Source organism: Equus przewalskii, chromosome 7 (assembly GCF_037783145.1).
Source record: "Equus przewalskii isolate Varuska chromosome 7, EquPr2, whole genome shotgun sequence".
Taxonomy (NCBI): Eukaryota; Metazoa; Chordata; class Mammalia; order Perissodactyla; family Equidae; genus Equus; species Equus przewalskii.
The window spans coordinates 1029412-1055575 of NC_091837.1; the positions used below are offsets into that span (position 1 = coordinate 1029412).

At 39.1% G+C, this 26164-nt stretch overlaps 1 protein-coding gene across 1 annotated transcript in view; it reads left to right on the forward strand.

Annotated features, from left to right (window-relative positions):
• Positions 1–26164, forward strand: part of LOC103542958 (clathrin heavy chain 2-like) — a 47753-nt gene that overhangs the window by 8965 nt on the left and 12624 nt on the right. The window contains 3 exon segments of the mRNA XM_070628014.1: positions 9547–9610; positions 9613–9753; positions 19730–19998. Of these exon segments, the coding sequence (XP_070484115.1) occupies positions 9547–9610; positions 9613–9753; positions 19730–19998 (474 nt within the window).

A 26164-nucleotide genomic window follows, 5' to 3' on the forward strand; every position in this document is an offset into this window, starting at 1 on the left:
TTCCTGTGTTTCTTTTCCTGTTTGCTTTAGACTACCCATTTAATACTGCAATTTCTTATGCTGGGTTTGTTAGATTTTTCCTTATCTATGATTTGTGACTCTGTTCTGTACTTTATTTTACTGTCTACCTTGAAGTTTGTATTTAGAATCTCGTGTATAATATAGTCTATTCTCTGGTGGTCTCTTACCTACTTGACCAATACTGATTTAGACCCTTTGCTCTTCCCCTCCTAAATAATTATTTTCATTTTTTATTCCAACTCGTCTTATTAATTTGTAGTTAGAGTGCTAAGATCGTCCTTGTTTTGGTAGTTTCCTTATTTTTACCCTAATGCTATAGTTGAATATTTGCTATCCTGTTCTGGTTCTATCCATCAGTCTCCCTAGTCTGTGGATTGAGTCCCCTTTCTCCCTTTTTTCTTTTTTCAAGTATGAGAGCCTTCTTGATTTCTTGTAATGGAGGGCTTTTAGTTACAAATTCCCTTAACTTTTGTTTGTCTGGAAAAGATTTAATTTCTCCCTCATATCTGAAGGAAATTCTTGCTGGATAGAGTATTCTTGGCTGCAGGTTTTTATCCTTTAAAGCTTTGAATATATCACTCCATTCTCTCCTAGCTTGTAGGGTTTCTGTAGAGAAATCCACTGACAGTCTGATAGGGGCTCCTTTATAGGTTATTCTCTTTTTTTTTTCTTACTTCCCTGAGTATTCTTTCCTTATTATTCCTATTTGCCAACTTTACTATTATGTGCCTTGCGGTGGGTCTTTTTACAGTGACAAATCTAGGAGATCTAAAACCCTCCTCTACACACATTTCTCCGTTGATCCCTAGATTTGGGAAGTTCTCTTCAATAATTTCATTAAGCACACTTTCTGCTCCATTTTCCTTTTCCATATTCTCGGGAATTCCTATGATCCTTATGTTCTTACTCCTCATTGAATCCATTATCTTTTGGAGATTTTCCTCATTTTTTTTAATTCTTAGTTCTCTTTCTTCCTCTGTCTGGCGCCATTCAGCCTGTCTGTCCTCGATTATGCTGATTTGCTCCTCTAGGTTGTCTACATGGGCATTCAGGGAATCCGTATTCTGTTTTATCTGGTCCATTGTGTTTTTCATCTCAAGTAATTCTGTTTGATTCTTCTTTATGATTTCAATCTCTTTTGTGAAGTAACTCCAGAACTCAGCTTGTTTCTCTTTCTCTCTACCTCATTGAGTTTTTTGATTATAGCTGCTCTGAATTCATTATCACTTAGTTTACCTACTTCCAAGTCCTCAGGACTTAATTCTGTGTTTTTATTGTTTTCCTTCTGGTCTGGGGCTTTTATAAATTGCTGGATGGTAGAGGAGCGGTTTTTTCTCATGGTGGTAGAATTCAGTTGCAGTTACAGCCTGTCGCCACTAGATGGGGGTCGAGAGCGGCGTGTTATGAGCTCTCCGCCTTGGGGCAAGATGGCTGCGCCCACTGGCTTTGCTTGGGGGGGGGGGGGGGGGGGAGGGGCTGTTACTCACACGCGCTGGTCTGGGTTCAGATCAGTTCTGTTCTCTGGTCTCCCAAGGCCCTTGATTTATAGGGTCCCTGCGGACGGAAGCTTTCCCCCCGTCAGCGGGTCTCCACTGAACCAGCGGCAGGAGTCCTGGATGATCCCCGGGTCGTGCGGCCCCTCCCCCGCTCCTTCCCGACCCACGCTGCAGCGATCGCAGACTCCAGGAGACGGAGCAATGTTCTCTCCTACCGTTCCAGCGCCTCCGAGGGTGTAAGCAAGGTTTATGATCTCCGCCTTCTTGGTATTGTAGGTCTCTAACGAGCTGGCATTATGTTTATTCTCTGAAATTCAGTTCTTCCAATCTTTTGTTGTATTTTGGAGGGGAGAGAATCCCGGGTCAGCTCACCCCGCCATTTTGCTCTGCCCCCTCCCGGTATAATGTCCTTCCTTTTTAAGGCTGAATAATATTCTATTTTGTGTATGCCACATTTTGCTTATCCATTTATCTGTCAGTAGACACTAAGAAATTTATTTTTAAAACATACCCTAATAACATTGTCACACGTAAAAAAAATCAGTAATTCCTCAATGTCCTCAAATCTGTAGTCAATGTTAAATTTCTCTATTTGTCTCAAATGTTTTGTGCATTTGGTTTGTTTGAATTAGTATCCAAAGAAGGTCCACACATTGCATTTGGTCAATATTTTATGTCTTAGAGCTGCTTTTTGAGCAAAGCTTTGATCTTGTTTTTTGATATGTAGCACAAATGTAGTATTTTATTTGTTTGTGTACGTCTTACTATTTTTATTTCATAGTCCTTTCAAATCCATTAAGAGTCTATTCTGATTATTACCCAAGTATATTGACAGTCTCCAAGCAGACCCTTAGCCCATAAAAAAAAAATCACCATCTGTGGCTTCAACTAGAATCATTGTTCAAAATATTGACCAGCATGTGATTAAGGTCAGAGCCCTGGGGTCTAGCTCTAGGTAGACAATGGTTTATACAGCCAGCACCCTTGAAGTACGGTTGAGCTGTACACCTGCTTGTATACAAGCTCACTTCACACTTCTCCATCTCATTTCAAGAGTGTTTTGTTTCCTATTTTATTTGACCTTTTGTGATGTTTGATAGATTCAAAATGAGGAGACCCTGAATCTGACTCTAAGAATAAATAAGTGATAAGGTATATGTGAATAACAAATACAAAGCAAAGTTCTATATGCCATAAAAGTGCCACAGATAAAAGGCTTGGGATGGGGCCTTTACTGGCTGTGGAAGTCACTTCCAGCTGCCTCAGCAGAGCTAAGCCAAATGCTTTGCTGAAATGAAGATTTGTTCTGCCGCATTTGCTTGGCTTCAGGAAAATGAGGTTGATTTGGCATGACTTCTTAATCCATGTTGACTCTAAGGTATTCCTGATTTTCTTCTTGAAGGACTCACAAATCATCTGATGGATGGTGCTGTAAAATCTGGAGGGGAGTACCTGAGGTGAAGCAGTCTTCTAGGGTCCCACTGCCTTCTGTCTTGAATATTGTTCTCTCTAGGACATTAATATCGTTCTATTTTCCAGGATTTTTCTGTCAATTGCAGACAGAGTAAATAAAATTAATCCGATCCACATCCTCTAGGTATTTATGATCTTAGACACTGTCGTGTAAGCTAGCAGGGGACTAAGCAGGAAGAGCCTGATGGAATGTGAGTGCGGCTCATACTGAGAACAGGGACTCATTATGAGGACTGGGAGGTTTTCTTGTGATCTGTGGAGTTTTATGACTCACTAAGCATTGGTGATTGTTGCCTTGTGGGACTTCTGCTATTTCTCATTCTTGGTTTGTTTAAATCTGTTAACCTTCATTTACTTAAATTACGTTCATCTTCATGGGCTGCCGCTCTGCCCCCACTCTAAGTCTTGGTGCTCCCTGAGACTCTGCCATGGGGTCCGTGCCCATCGTTCTCACTCCTCATGCTGTTTCTTGGTGATTTTATCCAGTCTCATGGCTTCACCTACCATCTATACATAGATGATCTCTGTATTTTTATTTTTGAAAGTCAAATTTCCCTTTAGACTTAGACAAAAAGTTAAGCAATGTAAAATTTAAGAAAATTCTCAAAGTAAAGAGTGCTGAGGAGGGCAAACCCTACCAGGTGCTTAAAAGCAATCTAAAGCCTCAATAAATAAAACAGTGTGGTGCTGATGCATAGAGAGATTAAAGGAACTAACTATGAGAGTCAAAAGTGGACACAACGTCTCCTGGACCTTTAACATTCTTCCTGTTACAGATTTCATTCACTTAATTCTTACCCTCATCCAGAAAAGAGGAATCTTTTTTGATCAGGAGTAGATGGTGGTTGTATTTCTTAGTTCACAGCACACTTGGTCTATGCAAGCCTCTGTCTGCTTGGTTATTTCCTTTTTACCGGCATTTCCTCGCCATAGGCACATATTCTAAAACTTGTATATTCTCATGTACATGTGTAATGTCGGATGCATGTTTGGTTTCATAAATGGAACTGTGTTGTAGACCTTATTTGGTTAGTTTTGCACATCCCCTACTTATATGCTGCATTGGTGATCGCTAAGAATTTTTTTAAAAGTAGATAAGTTAGTAGACACAAATACATTTGGGAATTTAGTGTGAGGTGAGGATAGCATTTCAAATATTGTTAACAAATGATACGGTGTAAATTGGATAGCCGTTTAGAAGAAACCTTATGCCAAAATAAATCTCTAGTGGATCAGAAACTGAAACATAAAGAAGAGAGTGTAAGTATTAGAAGAAAATGTGGAAAAGTCTTTCTAAGTGTGACACCAGGCCCAGTAGGCACGCCTGAGATCAGTGAATTAGACTACATAGAAGTCTGCATAAAGAGACTGAAAAGGTTTGCAACTCACTTCAGGGAACTACCTTTAATAATATATAAAAAGTGCCTTCCAAGCAGTAAGAGACATGGACAAAGGATATATAGAGACAGTCTGCAGAAAAAGATATACAAATGGCTCTTGAACGTAAAAAGATACTCAGACTTTACATGTGAGAGTACAATTAAAAATTTTCATCTATCGAAGCGTCGGATATCAAGCTGTTGATAATGTGGCTGAGAAGGGTGTAGAAAATAGGTGTACATATTTGGTGCTGGTTTTGGAAATATATTCCTTGACCCATACAATTCTACTTCTAGAAATTTATTCTAGTACATGTCAATTTCAGTATATCTGATCAAAGTGATTTATGGCAATGCTCATTGGTAATAACAAAACATTGGAATAAGCCAACTAGCACTAGAAAGTGTGTTAAATTATGCTACATCAATACAAGGAAATATTGAGTGAAAAGCAGAACAGTGTGTATGGTAGGCTGTCGGTTAGGGGAGCCTATATAAGACCAGAGAAATCTAAAATAAATTCAGATAAAAATATTTTAGGCTTTGTGGGCTATAAGGATTCTGCAGAATCCTGCATCTTTTTTTTTAAACCTACCATGTAGTAGACCTCTTTCCAAGTGACTACATATACATCGGATTCACTATTTTTATTAGTTGCAAAATATTCCAGTTATTGGCAAAGCTGCAGAGAATATCCTTAACATAGTCCCTTTTTCTGCTAGAGAGTGGGAAGTCTTTATGTACTCATCCTACTATGTATTTTTGTAGGATATATTAGTAGAAGTTAAATTACTGGGTGATAGGGTATTTATTTAAAATTGATACTGTTGTATGGCTTGTGAAATATTATTCTCTTCAGCTCTGTATGAATACCTACACTCTTGCCAAGATTGCATATTAAGCAATTAAAAAATATTTTCCTAAATTGATGAGAGAAAAGTGGCATCTTATTTTCATTGGCATTTTTTATTAGTGAGAATGAATATCTTATCTTTTCATTATCTGTAAAGTTTCATCTGTAACAAGCTGGGGTAAGTGTGGCAAGATTTGACAGGGTTGGGTGTTGGATGCTTGAGTGTCAGGATGCTCTCCAAATTTTACTCTATGCCTATAATATTTCATAATCCAAAAGGAAGACTCTGCTTTTTCTCTCCAGGGAGCTTTCTTTCACTCCTATTCTCCCGTGCCCCTCCCCCATGGTAAGTTTTCATTGTCCCCTCATCACATCTATCAGTGGCTTCATGTGGTTCACCCTAATGATAATTGTTCATTTCCGCGGTCTGTGGGGCTCTGGATGGTGTGACTGTATCTTATGTATCTTATTATTTTCAGAGTCTAGTGCAGTGGCTAGTGGGTAGTATGTGTTCAATACTTATTTATGGAATCAAAGTATGAGCATTATTTGCTTTGAGGAAGTCTCAACTTTCATTTGCTACACTGCTACATTACTACGTGTTCTACATTAACCTGCTACTTCAGATGGCTTTGTGATAATTCTGAAACATCTGCATAAATACCAGTGGAGTATTATGAGCAAACTTTATGGAGTAAGAAACACGTTGGAAAGAGAGGCTGATACTAGGAAGGTTACACAATGAGTAGTTTAAATATATTATAAATCATCAAACTGAATATGAGAAATGGCTTAGGACTCCTTCCTGTCCTTTTATGATGTCTAAAATAGCTCTGTTATCCTGGAGCTCTGTCACTTCACCCTGTTTGTTTAGTCATCGTAACGATCTCAGTTTAAAATAAGCTTGTAGGTTTTCTTTACTAGAATGTGAGCTGGTAGAGAATTTTGTCTGCTTTTTTGTCCATTGTGTCCCTAAAGCCTGGCACATAGTGGGTATTTGATATTTATTTGTTGAAAGAAAATCAATTTGTTCTTTTTAGCTAGATTCTTGGCTTAATTTGTTATCTTAATTTTAGCAATCTATATTGAGTCATTTCTGCCAAATCAACAATAATGTCCTATGCCAACGTGTGGATGTTCTTTGTGATCAGGAAAGGGATGCTGAAATAACAAACAGGCAGGGTGTTTATAGCAAATGAAGGCTTGTTATGAAAACCTCCGTGTGTTAAAAAATGCCCCATGGTTGAATGTGTTTTCCTTGATTGTGTGTGCTTGATTTTAACCAGCCTCATAGCAGTGTCTAATTCACTTTTTAAATCCTCCCGTAATCTTTTTTTAAATTTTGGTAAAATACAGTGGGCATAAAATTTACCATTTTAACCATTTTTAAGAGTGCAGTGTAGTGGCATTAAGTACATTCACATTGCTATGCCACCATCACCACCATCTATCTCTAGAACTCTTTCATCTTCCCAAACTTCCCGAAACTCTGTACCCATTAAATACTAACTCCTCACTCCCCCTTAATCTTGACCAAAAGGTTCAACTTTTTCATTGGTAAGTAGCTGAGTTTGTTACTGAACCTGAAGTGAGTTCGGTCACCCGTTGCGCAGCAAGCCAATCTCTGACACCGGGGGTGGTGAAAGAAAGTAGGAACTTTATTTTTGCACAGCGCTGAGCAAGGAGAGAGGGCAGCTAACGCTGAAATCCCAAACTCCCCGAAAAGCTAAAAGGAAGGGTTTTTATTTGGGGCTTAGGTAGGGGAGGGGGAGCATATGGCCTTGCTGGTCGGAGCTTTCCCACCAGCCTGTCTTTGGCCTTGAGACACTTGCAGAGAGGAGGGAGCTCATGACCTTGCTGGTCAGAAGCTTTCCCACCAGTCTGTATCTGTTTGTGGGGAGGAGATAGTCCAGGTGCTTGTCCTTGACGGTGTCTGTCTCCATGGAGCATAGTGGATTCTGGAGCCAGAAAGCCAGAGAGTAAGCAGGGAATGAGTGTTTTGGTTTTAACCCCATATATGCTGGGTTTAGTGTGGGGAAACTGATATCAGGGTCGATATCAAGTTCATTAGAAAGAACATTCTTTTTTGTGCATCTTCTCACAAATTACAAGGGTAACCTGTGTGTCTTCAAACAACAAGGATGTATAGACAGTGAAAAGTGAAAGTGGTTCCCATGCCCCGGAGATAACCAGTGGTAAGTTTGGTGTGTAGTCTTCCAAACTTTGAAACATATAAAAATTATAAAATTGTGTTTTTCAGAGGAATGAATAAATATTATCTGTTCACTGGAACTGAAAAGAACAGTAGACCTTGAGGGGTACCCCCAAAGAACTGGAGAGTACCACATTCTCCACCTGAAACGTTCTTGCCATCAGATCAACATCCAGCCTACTTGCCTTTGACTTCTTTAAGGAAGAAGTCTTTAAAGGTGGTTGTTTTTACCTCTTGATTTTGGGGACAGTTAATACAAATTTAAGTTGAAAATGCTGTATTTTTGGGTATTCCTTTAGAAGTGAGAAGATTCCCTTTTGACTTAATTTCAGCCTAAATTATTTTTTCTGCAATAGCTTTCTCTATTTCAGGAGGTAACTTCCTTTACCTAATACTCTAGGGTCAAAGTTTCTCTCTGGCAAGTCCCTGAGGTGGTATCTGTAGGACAGAGAGCCTGGAATGCCCCTGCTGTGGCTGGAGATGCTGGTGGGTGTGCCCCCGTGAGCCCTGTCCCCTGTTAGCATTATTTCCTGTCCTGTAACCCTCAGCTGGAATGAGAAGGGACTTTATTGTGGTAATGGCAGTATCAATGGGTAGGTTCTTTTTTTTTTAAATGCTTTCATTACAATTATAAAGTAATGTTTTCTTTTTGCTGTTTATGTGTGTTTTTGTTTGTTTTGGTGGACTGTCTTGGGAAGGTAATCAACACTTAGTTCATCCTTTCTGTGTTAAAATGAAATATGAATTTTGAGCAACTCAGTATTGTGGTTCAGGGCACAGGCATCATTCACATCTGGCTCCATCACTGGTCACCTTTGAGGTTTTGGAAAGATTTCTTAACCTAAAAGCCTTGTGTTACGTGAGTATAAATTGTGTGCAGCATACTTGCTTCGTAGGTTAATGGGCAGGTCAGATGAGGTGAGCTGTTGTCCTGCAGTCTGTTCCACTCAGCAACTGGAGTGTCACGTGTGTGCTAGACCCCGTACTACAGAGGACAAGTAAGATACAGTCCCCTCTTCTACGGAGTTTGTGTGTGTAACATAGGAAATAAACGATAGAATAAAGAATTATACTAGCAGTATGAACAGTCATTTGTGCTCCTTACAAAGAGTGGTGATTATTTTAGCAAGTGGTCCCTGATCTTTGTTGCCACTATACACCTATACAAGGTCACACAAGGTAACAGGCGTTAAAGGGTCCAAGTCAGTAGCAGTGTGATTTGGGTTGAGCAGAACAATGTTTAGAAATAAAGGTGCCTTGTAGGAATTTTGGGGCAGGGGAAGTTTACAGAAATAAACATGGTTCTTCATAGGGGTGATAGAAATTTCTTGAGTGTGGGTGTTTCCCCAGGGTTTGTTACTGAAGCTTATCTCATTAATAGGTCTTTTTTTATGCCAGGCACTGTGTATAAAATAGCCTTTGGAGGAAGGCACCTGATTTCAGGTAAAACAAGTAGAAGCAATCGATCTATTTCCAAAGATGTGCCAAACCTGTTGACTTTTATTAACCTTGGACTCGCCGAGAAGTGTTCGTAATGACTTAGAAGTTCATTGAAATCAGATTTAGACAGACTTTATGATATGTAGGAAAATATCTTAAACAAAAACTCTTGGCTAGTTCTTTGTTATTGCTTGCTTTTGGAGAAACCGTTTTTGTGTCTTTTTCTTTTTCTCCTCTGCCTGCCCTTCCCCTCTCCAAGACTTCCTTCCTTCCTTCCTGTTGAGGCTCTCAGGTGTGGGCTTATTTGTGAGGCCTTCTCTGACGTGTTCTTTTGTGGGCTTCTCCACCCCGTCCCAGCTGATCTCTTCCTGTCTGTGTCACTCACGGCATCCTTCTCTGTCCCTCGTATTATCCTTATTCTTGCATGTTCTCATCAGCCCCTCAGGATTGTGAGCTTCCTGAGGGTTGACTCACAGCCTGTTGTTGCTGCATTGGCTGTATCTGTTAAAGGTGTGGAAAGGCAAGTCAACGTTTCCTCCAATACTCAATATTAACTTTCTTCTAAACTTTTGCTTAACTTTTCCTCCTTCTGTTAGACTTTGCTGAATAATGGGCTAGATCGAACCTCTTTCAGAGAGGAAAAACTTAATCAAATCTTTCTCTTCTGTTTAGCTCCAAAACCTGGGAATTAATCCAGCCAATATTGGATTCAGCACACTGACCATGGCATCTGACAAGTTATATGTGTCCGAGAGAAAGTTGGTGAACTGGCGCAAGTGGTGATGATTGACATGAGTGATCCAGTGGTGCCAGTCAGATGGCCTGTCTCAGCAGAAAGCACCATCATGAACCCAGCCTCTAAGGTGATAGCTCTGAAAGGTAAGCCTGATGGGACTTGTAGAAAAGAATTTTGCCTCACTTTACCTGCTTTGTCACCTTAAATATTGGACAGGTGTCAGTAAACTCACAGCAAAGTATCATCTATAATATTAAACTTAATTCCAAAAGTTTTAGCAAAAGCTGTTTTGCATGCCCACTTGGCCCCTGAGCACCCCAGGTTTTTGTCCCAGCACCCCTAGTGCCAAATACATGAGAGGAAGTGAACACCCAGGACCTCGTCCTCATGGGTGCCGTGTCTGGAAAGGCCAACAGCTACACTATGTGTGCTCACCAGTCAGGCCATGTGGTGGCCTTGACCCATGAGGGGCTGGTTTACTGTGGTGCTCCAAGTATCCTAGAGTATGAGCCAAGATACTTACCTCTCTTGTGAAACACACTGATGACAGTATAGCTGCCGATTAATAGAATTTCGCTTCCCTGAACTCTGGGGACCCTGGCTGCTTGGAACCTTTTGGTCACCTTGAGAATATAGAATCTTCATTTTGCCATGATTCAGGAAATGAAAGGATTGCATATATACTGGACTTGCTAATGTTTTATGTGAAATGCATTATCACTTATCTTGAAAAGTGTAGCTCTCTCTGGCCTGAAGTTTGTGAATGCCAAATATTAGCTTTACCTATGCTTCTATTTTGTTATAGAAATAGGGTCTGCTTTGTCATTTCAGTACATAGATGGACATCTGGAAGTTAAGACCTTTCTATTTAAAGAAATAGCTGAAAATTTTTTATTCAAAATTATCTTTTTTTGTTAACACTGTTTCTTTCTTTCTTTTTTACATTTTATTAGCTTATATTCTTTTTTTTTGTTTTTAAGATTGGCACCTGAGCTAACATCTGTTGCCAATCTTTTTTTTTCTTTCTCCCCAAAGCCCCCCAGTACATAGTTGTATGTTCTAGTTGTGGGTCCTTCTGGTTGTGCTGTGTGGGATGCTGCCTTGGCATGGCCTGGTGAGCGGTGCTAGGTCTGCGCCCAGGATACGAACCAGGGAAACCCCGGGCCGCCAAAGCAGAGTGCACGAACTTAACCACTTAGCCACAGGGCCAGCCCTCAACTCTATTTCTTGTCAAGAATTTTTTTGAACATGTAGTATAAGCACTGTTAACTATTTTGGTTTTATTTGAAGAAATTATTAAACTTTGTGGATTCCTAATGATTCTTTTTACTTTTCTGCATTTTCTGTTTTTGCAGTACTTTTGAGAGACCTCATCTAGCATGTCATTTTCTGTTTGGTATTCTCAGCAGGTCTCCGAAATGACCAGCATTTTAGTCTTCCTGGTTCTCTAGTATAGTTCTCTTTAAGGATGATCTTGGACCCTTGTAGTACAAATTGTTGGCAAACGAAAGATATTTAGTGTGTTTTAAAGGCCCTAGACCAAAATGAGTGAAAATGTCTCAAAAAAAATAAAAAGTTGGGGCTGGCCCGGTGGCGCAGCAGTTAGGTGCACACATTCCGCTTCTCAGCAGCCTGGGGTTCGCCGGTTTGGATCCCAGGTGTGGACATGGCACCGCTTGGCAAAAGCCATGCTGTGGTAGGTGTCCCACATATAAAGAGGAGGAAGATGGACATGGATGTTACCTCAGGGCTGGTCTTCCTCAGCAAAAAGAGGAAGATTGGAAGTAGTTAGCTCAGGGCTAATCTTCGTCAAAAAAATAAAATAAAGTTATTTGTACACTGATTGAATTACAGAGATAATTGAATTACACTTTCATTGTTTCACACACCTTAGCTGTTGCAGACGTGCCAGTGTGAAAGCATGAAAGTGAAGGCAGGGGACCTAGTCTTGAATCTTATAGAGTCTCCCCATTTTGGCTCGTGAAGTCTTCTAATTGGAAGGGGCTCTTTGTGAGATGGACCTCTTTTTTAAAAAGGTCTGCCTTTGCTGTCTACCCTCGTTTCTGGCTAAGAGCTCCCGAGGTGCTCCGCCCTTATCATCGCCAGTCCTTCTGGAGAAGTTTAGAGCAGACTCAGTCACCCCAGTCTCTCTCCAGACTGTCTCTGTTGCTGGATTTGTGGTGGATATTTTAAAACCAGAGACATTTTTACCCTTGACTCAAAGATTGTGCACTGGGGTAGAATTCCTCATCTGTTGCTCATCATTTTAATGGAACATTAATGCCCTAACTGAGGGATCAGCCAACTGACTGTTTTTCTACAGTCCCTGAGCTAAGAATGGTTTTTATTTTTTAATTTTTTGGTGAGGAAGATTGTTGCTGAGCTAACATCTGTTGCCAGTCTTCCGCTATTTTGTATGTGGGATGCTGCCACAGCATGGCTTGATAAGTGGTATGTAGGTCCACCCCTGGGATCCAAACCCACAAACCCAACCACTATGCCACCGGACTGCCCCAGTTTTTGTATTTCTAAACAGTTGTAAAAACAAAACGGATGAATATGTGACAGAGATCTTCTGTGTCCTTTGTAGGAAGAGTTTGCTGACAGCTTGCACTGCTGGCCTGAGCATGATTTCCAACTTTTATTATGAAACATTGCCCTTTGAGTATCTGTGTATGTTTCTTTTTACAAACTTCACCTTTTTTCCTTTAATTTTTAGGGGTAAATGGGGTGTAGGTTGACCTAGAGCCAGCCAAGCAGTTAGCTCTCGGCTCAGGTGGCCAGGGGAGAGGTGGTGGGATGGTGCCCCCTTGTGGTGGCACACTCTTACCTTGGTGACTTGAATCTGACCTGAGGTTGATTCCCGAAAGAGGTTGGTCCTTCTTTTTGTTTTTTCTTTTTGTGACCTTAAATATTGTACCTCATATAAAACAAGTTCTTTTTAACCAGTCTGAGGACAACTTGACAAGTTTTCAAGCTAGAGGCAGTTTCCTCTGTGATCCCAGGCTATTTGAAACTAAAAGATACCCTCATCCTATAAATGAACTTTAGTCCAGTCTTTTTCTTCTTTTTTTAACTACTTTATTCCAGTATAATGTACATGTCATAAAATCAACCAGTTATAACTGTACAGTTCAATGACTTTTGATAAATTTATCAAGTTGTGGAACCATCAGCATGATCTAGTTGTAGAACATTTCCACTACCCCAAAAGTTCCCTCATTCCACTTGCAGTCATTTCCCACTCCCACCCCATCCTGGGCAGCTGCTGATCTGCTTTCTGCCTCTATAGATTTGCCTTTTCTGGACATTTCAAATAAATGGAATCATATGATATATAGTCTTTTACATCTGACTTCCTTCACTTAGCATAGTATGAGATTCATCCATGTTGTTGCTTGTATCAGTAGTTAGTTCCTTTTTATTGCTTTTTTTTTTTTTGAGGAAGATTAACCATGAGGTAACTACTGCCAATCTTCCTCTTTTGCTGAGGAAGGCTGGCCCTGAGCTAACATCCATGCCCATCTTCCTCTACTTTATATGTGGGACACCCACCACAGCATAGCGTGCCAAGCAGTGCCATGTCTGCACCCAGGATCTGAACCAGTGAACCCTGGGCCACTGAAGCGGAATGTGTGCGCTTAACCACTGTGCCACTGGGCCAGCCCCCCTTTTTATTGTTGAATAATATTCCATTGTATGGATATATCACACTTTATTTCTCCATTCACCAGTGGATGGACATTTGGATTCGTTCCAGTTCTGTGCTATTACGAGTATTGCTGCTATTAACACTTGCCTGCAAGTCTTTGTATGGACATATATTTTCATTTTTCTTGGGTAAATACCTAGGAGTTGAATTGCTGGATCATATAGTAAATTTCTTTAGCTTTTTAAGAAACTACAAAACTGTTTTCCAAGGTAGCTGCACCACTCTACATTCTGTTTTTTCACATCCATGTCAACACTTGAGTGACTTTTTTATCATTGCACTTCCAGTGGTTGTGTACTAGTACCTCATTGTTCTTTTAATTTGCATTTCTCTAAGGCTTAGTGATGTTAAATATCTTTTCTTTTCATGTGATTATTAGCCATTCATATATCTTTTTGGAGAACTTTCTATTTAAATCTTTTGCCCATTTCTTAATTGGCGGTCTTATTATTGAATTTTAAGAGTTCTTTATATGTTCTGGATATAAAGCCTTTATCAGCTATGTGATTTACATGTATTTTTTTCCCCAGTCTGTAATGTGTCTTTTTATCTTCCTGATGGTATTTTTTAAAGGGAAAAATTTTGATTTTGATAAAGTTGACCTTATCAGTTTTTTTCTTTAATGGATCATGCTTTTGGAGTCTATCTTATCTAAGAGTGATTAGCCTAACTCAAGGTCATACAGTTTTCTATATTTTCTTCTAGTGGTTTTATAGTTTTACTCCTACATTTAGGTCTGTGGTCCATTTTAAGTTAATTTTTGTGTATGGTGTGAGGTAAGGGTGTAGGGTTTTTTCTTTCTTTTTTGGTGGGATTTTTTTCTATATATTTTTTGAATATAGATACTCAATTGTCCCAGCACCATTTTTTGAAAAGTTTATCCTTCTGCATTGAATTGTCTTGGTACTTTGGGTGAAAATCAATTGACCATTAACATAAGGACTTATTTCTGGACTCTTAATTCTGTTCCATTCATCTATTACCCAACCTTGTGCCAATTACTTCATTACTGTGGCTTAATAGTAAATTTGAAATCAGGTGATGTTGGTGCTCTAACTTTTTATTTTTCAAAATAATTTTTGAAACTATTTGAAATTAGGTCCTTTGAATTTCCACGTAAATTTTAAGATCAATTTGGCAATTACTACACAAAGCCTACTGGGATTTTGATTGGGATTGCATTGAGTTTATCAATGGATTTGGCAAGAATTGCCATCTTGGCAATATTGAGTCTTCTAGTCCTTCAACATGGACTATTTCTCCATTTATTTAGGTCTTTCATTTTTTTTAAATGCTGTTTTACACGTTCACTGTACAAATCGTGAACTTCTTTTGTTAAATTTATTCTTGTCTTATTTTTGATGTTTTTATATACAAAATTATTTTATTAATTTCATTTTTGGATTGTTTTTTACCAGCATATAGAAATACAATTGATTTTTATATATTTGTCTATATCCTATGCACTTGCTAAACTAATTTATTAGTTCTTAGCATTTTTAGTGGATTTCTTGGGATTTTTGATATACCGTATCAGTGGTACACATCATCTTTTCGAATGTGAGTTCAGTTTGTTTGTCTCAACATTGCATTGGCTAGAATATCCAGTATAGTGTTGAATAGAAGTGGTGAGAATGGACATACTTGGCTTGTTTCTGATCTTAGGGGAAAGAATTTAGTCTTTCACCATTGAATATGTTAGCTGTGGGTTTTGGGTAGATGAACCCTTTATTAAGTTGAGGGAGTTCCCTTATATTTCTATTTTGTTTAAAGTTTTTAACATGAAAAGGTATTGGATTTTATCAAATGCCTTTTCTGCGTCTGTTGAAACGATCACGTGGTTTTTGTCTTTTATTGGTGTAATGTATTATGTGAATTGATTTTCGGGTGTTAAACCAACTTTGCATTCCTGGGATGAATCCCGCCTGGTCATGGGGTATAATTGTTTTTGTGTGATGCTGGATTTGGGTCACTAATTATTTTTTTAAAGCAATGAGCTTTATTTATTTACGTATTTATTGAGCAAGATTAGCTGTGTGCTAACATCTGCCACCAATCCTCCTCTTTTTGTTAAGGCAGACTGGCCCTGAGCTAACATCTGTGCCCATCTTCCTCTCCTTTATATGTGGGATGCCTGCCACAGCATGGCTTGCCAAGCAGTGCGTAGATCCACACCCAGGATCTGAACCGGCGAACCCCTGGCTGCCAAGGCAAAAGTGCAAACTTAACCACTGTGCCACCAGGCCAGCACCTGGGTCACTAATATTTTAAAGATTTTATTTTTTCCTTTTTCTCCCCAAAGCCCCCCGGTACATAGTTGTATATTCTTTGTTGTTGGTCCTTCTAGTTGTGGCATGTGGGACGCTGCCTCAACGTGGTTTGATGAGCAGTGCCATGTCCGTGCCCAGGATTCGAACCAACGAAACACTGGGCTGCCTGCAGCGGAGCGCACGAACTTAACCACGAGGCCACAGGGCCAGCCCCCAAAGATGTTTCTATTTTTTGTGATACCTGGTCTGTGGTTTCTTTTCTTGTGATGCCTTTGTCTGACTTTGTAATTACATTAGTATTCGCCTTATAGAATGAGGTGGGAAGTGGTCCCTCTTCTTCTCCTTTCTGAAAGAGTTTGTGAAAGACTCATTATTTCTGTTTCCTTTGAGTATTTGGTAGAATTCAACAATAATAGCTTTCTGGGCTTGGGCTTTTCTTTTTGAGAAGATTTTAAACTATGAATTCAACTTCTTCATTTGCTGTACAGGCATACCTCCTTTTATTGCCCTTCACTTTATTGCACTTTGCAGATATCGCATTTTTTACAAGACCCTCTGCCAATAAAAAGATTACGACTCCCTGAAGGCTCAGATGGTGGTTAGAATTTTTGAACAATAAAATATTTTTAATTAAGGAGTATACATTGCTTTTTTCAGACAAAATGCTATTGCACACTTAAGAGACTACAGTGTAGTGTAAGTATTACTTTTGTATGCACTGAGAAACCAAAAATTCATGTCACTTGCTTAATTGCTATACTCACTTTATTGTGGTGATCTGGAACACACCTGCCATATCTCTCAGGTATGCCTGTGAATCTGTTCAGATTTCCTGTTTCTTATTTTGTCACTTCTGGTAATTTGTCGTTCTAGGAATTTATCCAAGTCATCTAAGTCTTCTATTGTGTTGACTTAAAATTGTTCATAATATTCACTCATAATTCTTTTAATTTCTTTAGGGTCACCAGTGATGTCCTCTCTTCCATTCCTGATTTGGGTTATTTGTGTCTTCTCTTTTTTTCTTAATCAATGTAACTAAGGTTTGTCAATTTTCTTGATTATTTTGAAAAGCCAACTTTTTGTTTCATTGATTTTTCTGTTATTGATTTTTGCTCTGCTCTTAATTTCTATTTTTTGTTGTTTCGGGTTTAATTTGCTCTTCTTTTTCTAGTTTCTTAAGGTGGAAACTTAGTTTATTTATTTGAGATCTTCTTTTCTGCTCTTGACATTTAAAACTATATATTTTTGTTTAAGCACTGTCTTAGCTGCAACCCCAAAATTGATATGTTCTGTTTTTTATTTCATTCAATTCAACGTATTTTCTAATTTTCTTTGTAATTTCTTCTTTGACCCATGGATTATTTAGGAGTGTGTTGCTGAATTTCCAAAATTTGGGAATATCTCACACTTCTTTTGTTGTTGATTTCTAATATATGTGTTTTAATCCGAGAACTTATTTTATATGATTTCAAAATTTTTAAATTTCTTGAGACTTGTTTTATAGCCTAATGTATGGTCTATCTTAGAATATATTTCAGTTATACATGAAAAGAAAATGTGTTTTCTTGTTGAGTGACGTGTTCTAAAGATGTCAGGTTGAATTGGTTAGTAGTGTTCAGATCTTTTATTCTATCTAGTTGTTATTATCAATTATTGGTGGAATTTTGAAATCTCCACCTATTTTTTCATGGCGACTAAATACATTTAACATAAAATTTATCATCTTAGCCATTTTTAAGTCTACGGTTAGTGGTCTTAAGTATGTTCATATTGTTGTACAAGCATTACTACCATCCGTCTCCAGAACTCCCTTCCTCTTGCACAGCTGAAACTGTATACCCCTTAAACAATAACTCCTCATTCTTTCCTCCTTCCAGTCTCTGGCAACCACCATTCTACCTTCTGTCTATATGATTCTGACTACTCTAGGTACCTAATATAAGTGGAATCATGCAGTATTTGTCTTTTAGTGACTGGATTATTTCACTTAACATGATGTCCTTCTTTGTCTCTTCTAACCTTTTTTAATTTAAAGTTTATTTTGCGGGGCTATTAGCCACTCCTGCTCTCTTTTGGTTACTGTTTACATGGACTATCTTTTCCATACTTTCATTTTCAAGCTATTTGTGTCTTTGGACGTAAAGTGAGTCTTGTGTAGACAGCGTATAGTTGGATCATGTTTTTATATCCATTCTGCCACTTTCTGTCTTTTGATTGAGAGTTTAATGCATTTACATTTAATGCATTACTGATAAGGAGGGACTTCTGTATTTTACTGTTTTTTTCTGTATACCATATGGCTCTTTTGTCCCTCATTTCCTGCGCAACTGTCTTTTCTTGTGTTTAGTTGATTTTTTGAGTGAAACATTTTAGTTCCCTTCTCATTTCTTTTGTGTATATTCTGTAGCTATTTTCTTTGTGGTTGCCATAGGGATTGCATTTAACATCCTAAAATTATAACAGGTTAATTTAAATTTGTACCAGTGTAACATCAATAACATAGAAAAACTCAGCTCCTTTACATGTCTGTCCCTACCTCTTTCAGTTGTTGATGTCACAGTTACATCTTTATACATCGTGTGTACAAAAACATAAACTAATAATTCTTTTTAATGCATTTATCTCTTAAATTATGTAGAAAACAAAAAGTATAGTTACAAACCAGTTACAATAATACTAGCTTTTAGACTAATAGGTTTTTTTAATGTTTTAGTCTCTTAAATCATATAGAAAACAAAAGGTGGAGTTACAAGCCAAAGTTACAATAATTCTAGCTTTCATAATTACCCATGTATTTACCTCCCTTTATTGAGATCTGTATTTCTTCATACAGCTTCAAGTTACTGTCTAATTTCCTTTCATTTGCACCTGCAGGACCCCCTTTAGCATTTCTTGCAAGACAGCTCTAGTGGTAACAAACTTCCTCAGCTTTTGTTTACCAGAGAATGTCTTAATTTCTCTTTCATTTTTGAAGGACAGTTTTGCTGGGTGTAGAATTCTTAGTCAAGTTTTTTTTCTTTTAATGATGTTATCTTTTTAACATTTTATTTCCAAATTGTTTGCTCCTAGCATCTAGAAATTCAATTGATATTTTTGTTTATTGACCTGGTTACCTACTGTGTTGTTATATTCACTTATTAGTTCTCAAGGTGGTTTTGTAGATTAGATTCCTGAGGGTTTTCTTTGTAAACAATTATGTTGTCTGTGAATAAAGACAGTTTGACTTCTTTTTGGTTGTTGTACCTTCTAGTTTTCTTGCCTTATTGCACTGGCTAGGATATCCAGTAAAACTCCAAATAGAAGTTGTGCGAGAAATAATCCTTGCCATGGTCCTGATCTTAAGGGGAAGGAGTATTTCATGTTAGCTCTAAATTTTGCATAGATACCATGATCAGAACTCAGCTTTTTACCAGAGATGGAAACAATGTGAGTCTCTTGCCAGAGGATGGATGCCAAAGCCTTTGGTCTAGAACCATGCTGTCCTGTTGGACACTAGCATGTAAGGCTGTTTAAATTTAAATTAAAGTTAAATAAAAGTAAAAATTCAATTCCTGAAATGTGCCTTACTGGACACATTTAAAATACTTAATAGCCACATGTGGCTAGTGTCTACTGTACTGGACAGTGCAAACACAGAACATTTCCAACATTGTAGAAAATTCTACTTGACAACACTGGTCCAGCATTTTTAAGAATTTAAAACAAAATAACCCTGTTATGTGGAGAAGTTGGTTTAATTTGAAGGAATGGTTTCCTTCTTTCCTGAAAGTAAGACACACTAAACAGAGAAAGAATGCTGACTTATCCATAAAAGTATTTTAAAACCAATCTCAGACCGATTCTCTTGATAGTTGCTTCACTAGAACTAATTTCTGATTGTTACTCATACATTCTGTAAATAGTCACACATTTTTACATTCTTCTGAAGAAGGATCTAATGCATAAGAGGCTCTTCTCATTATTTAGACATCAAAGTATAGTTACTTTTCAGGCAGCTTTTTTTCACCTCTTACTCAGATTAGCCGTAAGTAGTACAACTTAAAGTAATATTTAAAAGATTGGGAATTAAGAGTGTAAGAATTTGTCTTTCAGATTTTTAATTTATCTTTCTTTAATCTCCATCTCATCAAATGCTAGCTGGGAAGACACTTCACGTCTTTAATATTGAGATGAAGAGTAAAATGAAGTCTCATGTGATGGCAGAAGAGATGATTTTCTGGAAATGGGTCTCTGTGAACACTGTTGCCCTGGTGACTGAGACCACAGTCTACCACTGGAACATGGAAGGGGATCCCCAGCCTGTGAAGATGTTTGATAGACATCCCAGTCTGGCAGGGTGCCAGATGATCCACTACCAGACTGATGAGTACCAGAAGTGGCTGCTCCTCATTGGCATCTCAGCTCCAGTAAGCTTTTGGCTGCTTTCACGGGCTGGTCTGACAGGATGTCGAGGCCTAATGTTAAAGTTGGTGTAGGTGTAAGGCAGAAGAAATAGGCCTGGGACTGAAAGAAACGGGTTACAAAGAAACTCGAACTTTGGATCATGTAAGAATTTTAATTGAACTTTTGCCTATCAACTAGTATATTTCATCAGGTTGCTAATGTTTACTCTCTAAACTATTTCTTGCACAGTTTTGAGAAGTGAATTGTTGAGGAAATTTGGAGAGCCACTTGAAACCAATAGGTTTATAGGAAGTAGTTTTTGGGCTCTATTTTAAGGGCTTTAATGGAATGTTACCAACTCATATCCTTTTATAATAAAAGCAGTAACTTTCTGCCATGCTTCCTTTTTTCCTTCCTGGTGGCTAATCCAGTCACCAGATACTTGAGGACTACGGGATGTCTGACCTAGGTCTTAGCCGATTCTGGCCATTGAATGGTCTCCCATAACCTGGTGGGGAAGGCATTACTGCGGGATTCTAGTACTTAGAAAACTGTCAAACAATTAAAGAGGGTGCTGTGGGAGCCATCAGAGAGTACCTTAAGTCACAGAAGGCCCACAGCAGAGGGGGCCTCTCAGCTGCACTTTGCTATAAAAGTGTACTTTGGGAGGAAACTGTGTGCAAAGGCATGGAAATGAAGGAGAATGGCTCTTTCTGGGAGTCTGAGGGCGTCCACTGTGGCTAGTACCTGTAGGGTACATAAGAGGCAGCTAGAAGGGCAAGTCTGGAGCAATAGATGGGGGCAAGACTGAGGTGCCTACTCTGTCCTGCAGGCAATGGGAATTCTGCAGCAGCTTTTATTTCTTTATTTTTATTTATTTTTTCTCCCCAAAACCTCCAGTACATAGTTGTATATTCTAGTTGTAGGTCCTTCTAGTTCTTCTATGTGAGCCGTTCCCACAGCATGGCTGCTGATAGAAGAGTGGGTGGTTCTGCACCCTGGGACTGAATCCGGACCACCGAAGCAGAGCTTGCCGAACTTTAACCTTTAGGCCATCAGGGCCAGCTCTCTGCAGCAGGTTTTAAAGTGACAGTGATGTGATTCATTTTCCTTCTCAGCAGTGTGGTGGGGTAGAAATAACGCTATTAGTGATGTTGATGATGGCTCACCTTGAAGACTGGAGGCTGGGAGGCAAGTTGACAGGCAGATAGAGGAATAAAGCCATATAGTGTGTTCTGGAGTAGAAGCATGTCTGAGAAAGGTGAAGAGTGAGCAAAGATGGAAGGAGCACTTCTCTCCACTGTTGGGAGTCTCTCCTATTCTGCAACCCCCAGAAGCAATAAGCCATGTGGGATTTAGATGGAGGCAGTGGCATTGGAGATGAACAGGAGAGGCAAGACTTCAGATTTTCGAGATGAAATATCTAGAACTTGGTGATGGACTGGGTGTCTGTTGGGGAGAAGAGAGTTACATGATGGCCTGGCGTTTGTCCTGGAATGGGACATGGATGAGGGAGAGTTAAGTACCTCTGCTGTAATCCTTCATCTTCTGTAATGTAGTGACAAGTATGTTTTCCCAGGTGACCTGGGAGTTTTGTGATGTAGTTTAAGAGACTTTCTTAGGGTCATGGAGCCTTTCAATGACAGACCCAAGGCTTCCATTTAGCCCGTTATTTCTTATTGTTAGGGTTGAGGGTTAAGCTGGAGTGACAATGTCTTTGTAGGAAACCTCACATCACATCTGGAATGATGGGCATTCCCATTGCTCCTAAACATGAAATAACATTATAATGGTGTCACCCATAAGAGAACTTGTTTGAGTCTGAATGCCAAAGCTTACATGACAGGAATGATTTTATAACCAGGACAGTTTCTGTGGGGTATCGTCTGTTACCTGGAATTACTGTCTGCCTTTGGTGTCCCTCTGAAAGGATTCGGATGCTGTTGGCCCTTATGGTGGGCAGAGGTTGTGGGCAGTGCAGGTGTTGCTAATGGAAATAAGGACAGGGGCATTTTTATGATGTAAGGGGTGAGGAGTGAACCTTACACAGCCTAAGGATGGTGAGATGAATTGTGAGTGTCACAAGCACAGGTAAAATCTGTGTGACAGATGCTGTAATGGTAAATTTTTAAGGCAATATGGGGTGGAAAGAAAGAATTGATTTACTCTACCTTTGTGAGGTCAGGAGGGTACCTGGGAAAGTGCTCTCTCACAGCCTGTCTGTGCTATTCAAGAGTCGTTGGGAAAGCTATGCTTGTTTGAGCCTTTATGTTGCTGTAGAAGGAGGCTTCTAAAAATTACAGGACCCTCAACTGAAACAGAAAGTTACTCACGATATAGCCTTTATCACTCTTCCCGTAGTTTCCCAGAAAACTTTTTGCTTTCGAACTTCCTGTTTATTCCTTGAAGCTGGATCTTTGTTCTGAACCTGGTCTGGAAATGTGTTTGTTCCTCCGGAAGTGAAGATGTCTCAGGGCTTGGACATGGGTGGAATTTTAAACTGAGAGTCATAAAACTAGATTATAGTTAATGCATTCCACACTAACTACTTGCCTCTAATATTTTTCTTGAAAGCCTTTTGCTCCAGTTTACTACAGTACTTAACTTTTATTTTATTCTTCTAAACTAGAGGTCAGCAAATTTTTTCTATAAAGGCCCTGACAGTAAATGTTTTTGGTTTTGTGGGCCATATGGTCTCTGTTGCAACTACTCAACTCTGAAGTTTTATTACAGGCAGCCATAGACAATATTTAAATGAATGGGTGTGGGCATGCCAATACAACTTTACTTACAGAAACAGGTGGGACAAATGTCCGTCAACTGATAAGTGCATAAATAAAATGTACATTCATACAATGGAGTATTAATTTGATGGTAAAAAGAAATGAAGTACTGATGTATGCTATACCATGAATAACCTTGGAAATATTAAGCTAAGTGAAAGACATCAATCACAAAAGACCACATATTGTATGATTCCATTTATATGAGATGTTCATAATAGTTATCTATAGAGACAGAAAATAGGTAAGTAGTTGTTTAGATGGGGAGTGGAGTGTGGGAGATGAGAATTGGGGATTGACTGCTAATGAAGTTTCTTTTATGGGGTGAAAGTGTTCTAAAGTTACGTTGTAGTAATGGTTGCACAATCCTGTGAATAAACTGAAAAACATTGAATGGTATGTTTTAAACAAATGAGTTATATGGTATGTGAATTATATCTCAAGAAAGTTGTTAAAAAATATCCTTGGGGGAACCTAGGCCTAGTGGGTAAGTTCAGCGTGCTCCACTTCAGCAGCCCAGGTTCAGTTCCTGGACGTGGACCTACACAACTGGTCAGCAGCCATGCTGTGGCAGCAACCCACATAGAAAACGGAGGAAGACTGGCACAGATGTTAGTTCAGGGCAAATCTTCCTCAAGAAAAAAGAGGAAGGTTGGCAACAGATGTTAGCTCAGGGCAAATCTTCCTCAGCAAAACAAAACAAAACAAAACCTCTTGGGAATCATGCTCATTTACAAGGAAATCATCACATTTGAGAAAATATTTTAGAAGAAAAGACGAAATCACAGTGTTGCTTGTTTATGACTTACTGACAAAATAAAAGCAAACAAATAAAAAAATCCAAGCTAGGAGCTGGCCCAGTGGCCGAGTGGTTGAGTTCATGCTCTCCGCCTCGGCGGCCTGGGATTTCGCTGGTTCAGATCCTGGGCGAGGACAGGGCGCCGCTCGTCAGGCCATGCTGAGGCCGTGTCCCACGTGCCAGAACTAGAAGGACCCACAACTAAAAATATACAACTGTGTACCGGGGGGCTTTGGGGAGAAAAAGGAAAAATAAAATCTAAAAAAAAAAGGTCCAAGCTAAAAATTCTTTTTGCTCTCACAATACTTCTAACACCAAAGGTGTTGGTTTTTCTGCACCAAAAAATTCTCCAGTTCTCTATGGACACCAACTGGGTGATCAAGAATTCGATTCAGTTATGACACTAACTACCTGGGGTTAGTGCAGACCCCGCAACTTAAGGGGTGAGTCCCGCAAGACTGCCCCAACCCCTTCAGATGCCAGTCTCAAGTGCTAGGCCACCTGTACCTCTGACCGACAGGCTATAAATCAGGAATTCCTACAACCCCTTCCTCAGGTTTGATAACGTGCTAGAGTGGCTCATAGAACTCAGGAAGGCACTTTATTTCCTCTTGCTGGTCTATTATAAAGGATACAACTTAGGAACAGCCACATGGAAGAGATGCATAAGGCAAGGCATGGGGAAGGGGGTGTCTGTGGAGCTTCCATGCCCTCTCTAGGCAGTCCATCCTCCCAGCACCTTGATGTGTTCATCAACAGGAAAGCTCTCTGAACCCCATAGTTTAGGGATTTTTATGGAGAATTTATTGGTTGTTGGTGATGAACTCAATCTCCAGCTCCTCTCCCCTTTCCGGAGGTCAGGATGGAGTGGGGCTGAAAGTTCCAACCCTCTAATCACGTCTTTGTTTTCCCCGTGACCAGACCCCATCCTGAAGCTATCTAGGGGCCCCCAGTTGCCAGTCATCTCATTATCATACAAAAAGGCACTCTTATCACTTTGGAGATCCCAAGGGTCTTAGAAGCTTTTATGTTAGGAACTGGGTACTAAGACCATATATTATAACAAAAGATACTTCTGTCATTCATGATCCCTTAGGAAATTACAAGGGTTTTAGGAGTTCTGTGCCAGGAAACAGGGACCAAGACCAAATATATATTTCTTATTATATCACAATAACATGGAAGCATTTAACAACAAAAAGTGCCACAGGCATAAGGGTAGACATGTGGATCAATGGAATAGAATTGAGAGTCCAGGAATAAACCCATACATCCATGGCCAATTGACAATTTTTAACAAGGATGTCAAGACCATTCAATGGGGAAAGAGTATTCTCTTCAACAAATGGTGCTGGGACAACTGGATATCCACATGCAAAAGAGTGGAGTTGGGCCCCTACCTCACACCATATACAAAAAGTAACTCTAAATGATCAAAGACCTAAATGTAAGAGCTAAAACTATAGAACCTTTAGAAGCAAACATGGGAAATACGTATGACTTCATATTTGGCAGTGGATTCTTAGGTATAACACAAAAAGCATGAACAATGGAAGAAAAAATAGATAAATTAGACTTTAATTAAAAAGTTTTATGCTTCAAAGGATATTGTCAAGAAAGTGAAAAAACAGCCTACAGAATGGGAGAAAATATTTGCAAATTGTGTGTCTGATAGGAGTCTAGTATCCAGAATATATAGAGAACACTTACAACTCAACATCAGAAAGATACCCCAAATAAAAAATGGGCAAAAAGACTTGAATAGACATTCATCCAAGATACACAAATAGCCAACAAGCACATGAAAAGAAGCTCAATATCATTAGTCACTAGGGAATTGTAAATCAAAACCACAGTGAGGTACCACTCATTGGGATGGTTGTAATTTTTTAAAAATGGAGAATAAGTATGGGTGAGGATGTAGAATAATTGGAACCCTCATACCTTAGTAGTGGGATTGTAAACTGGTTCTGCTCCTTTGGAAAACAGTTTGACGACTTCTCAGAAAGTTAAACATAGAGTTACCATTTGACTTAGCAATTCTACTCCTAAGTATCTACCCAAGAGAAATGATGAAAATGTATATCCATGCAAAAACTTGTACAGAAGTGTCCATAGCAGCATTATTCCTAATAGCCAAAAGATGGAAACTACCCAAATCTTCACCAGTGGATGAATGGGTAGACAAAATGTGGTTTATATGTAAAATGGAATATAGTTCAGCCTTAAAAAGGAATGAAGTACTGACACATGCTTCAGCATGGACAAACCTCAAAACCTCATAAGTGAAAGAAATCAGACACAACAGGCCACGTATTTTATGATTCCATTTGTATGAAATATTCGGATAGCTCTAGAGACAGAAAGCAGGTTGGTGGTTGCCAGGGGCAACCAGGGAGGAAGAGAGGTGGGGACTAATTGTTTAATGGGCACAGGGTTTTTTGGGGGGGTGATAAAAATATTTTGGAGCTATAGAGACAGCGATGGTTGTACAACATTGTGAATGTACTAAAGGCCACTGAATGAGTTGTACGTTTTAAAATGGTTAATTTTATGTTATGTGAATTTCACCTCAACAAAAGAAAAGGGGAGAGGGGAAGATGGTGG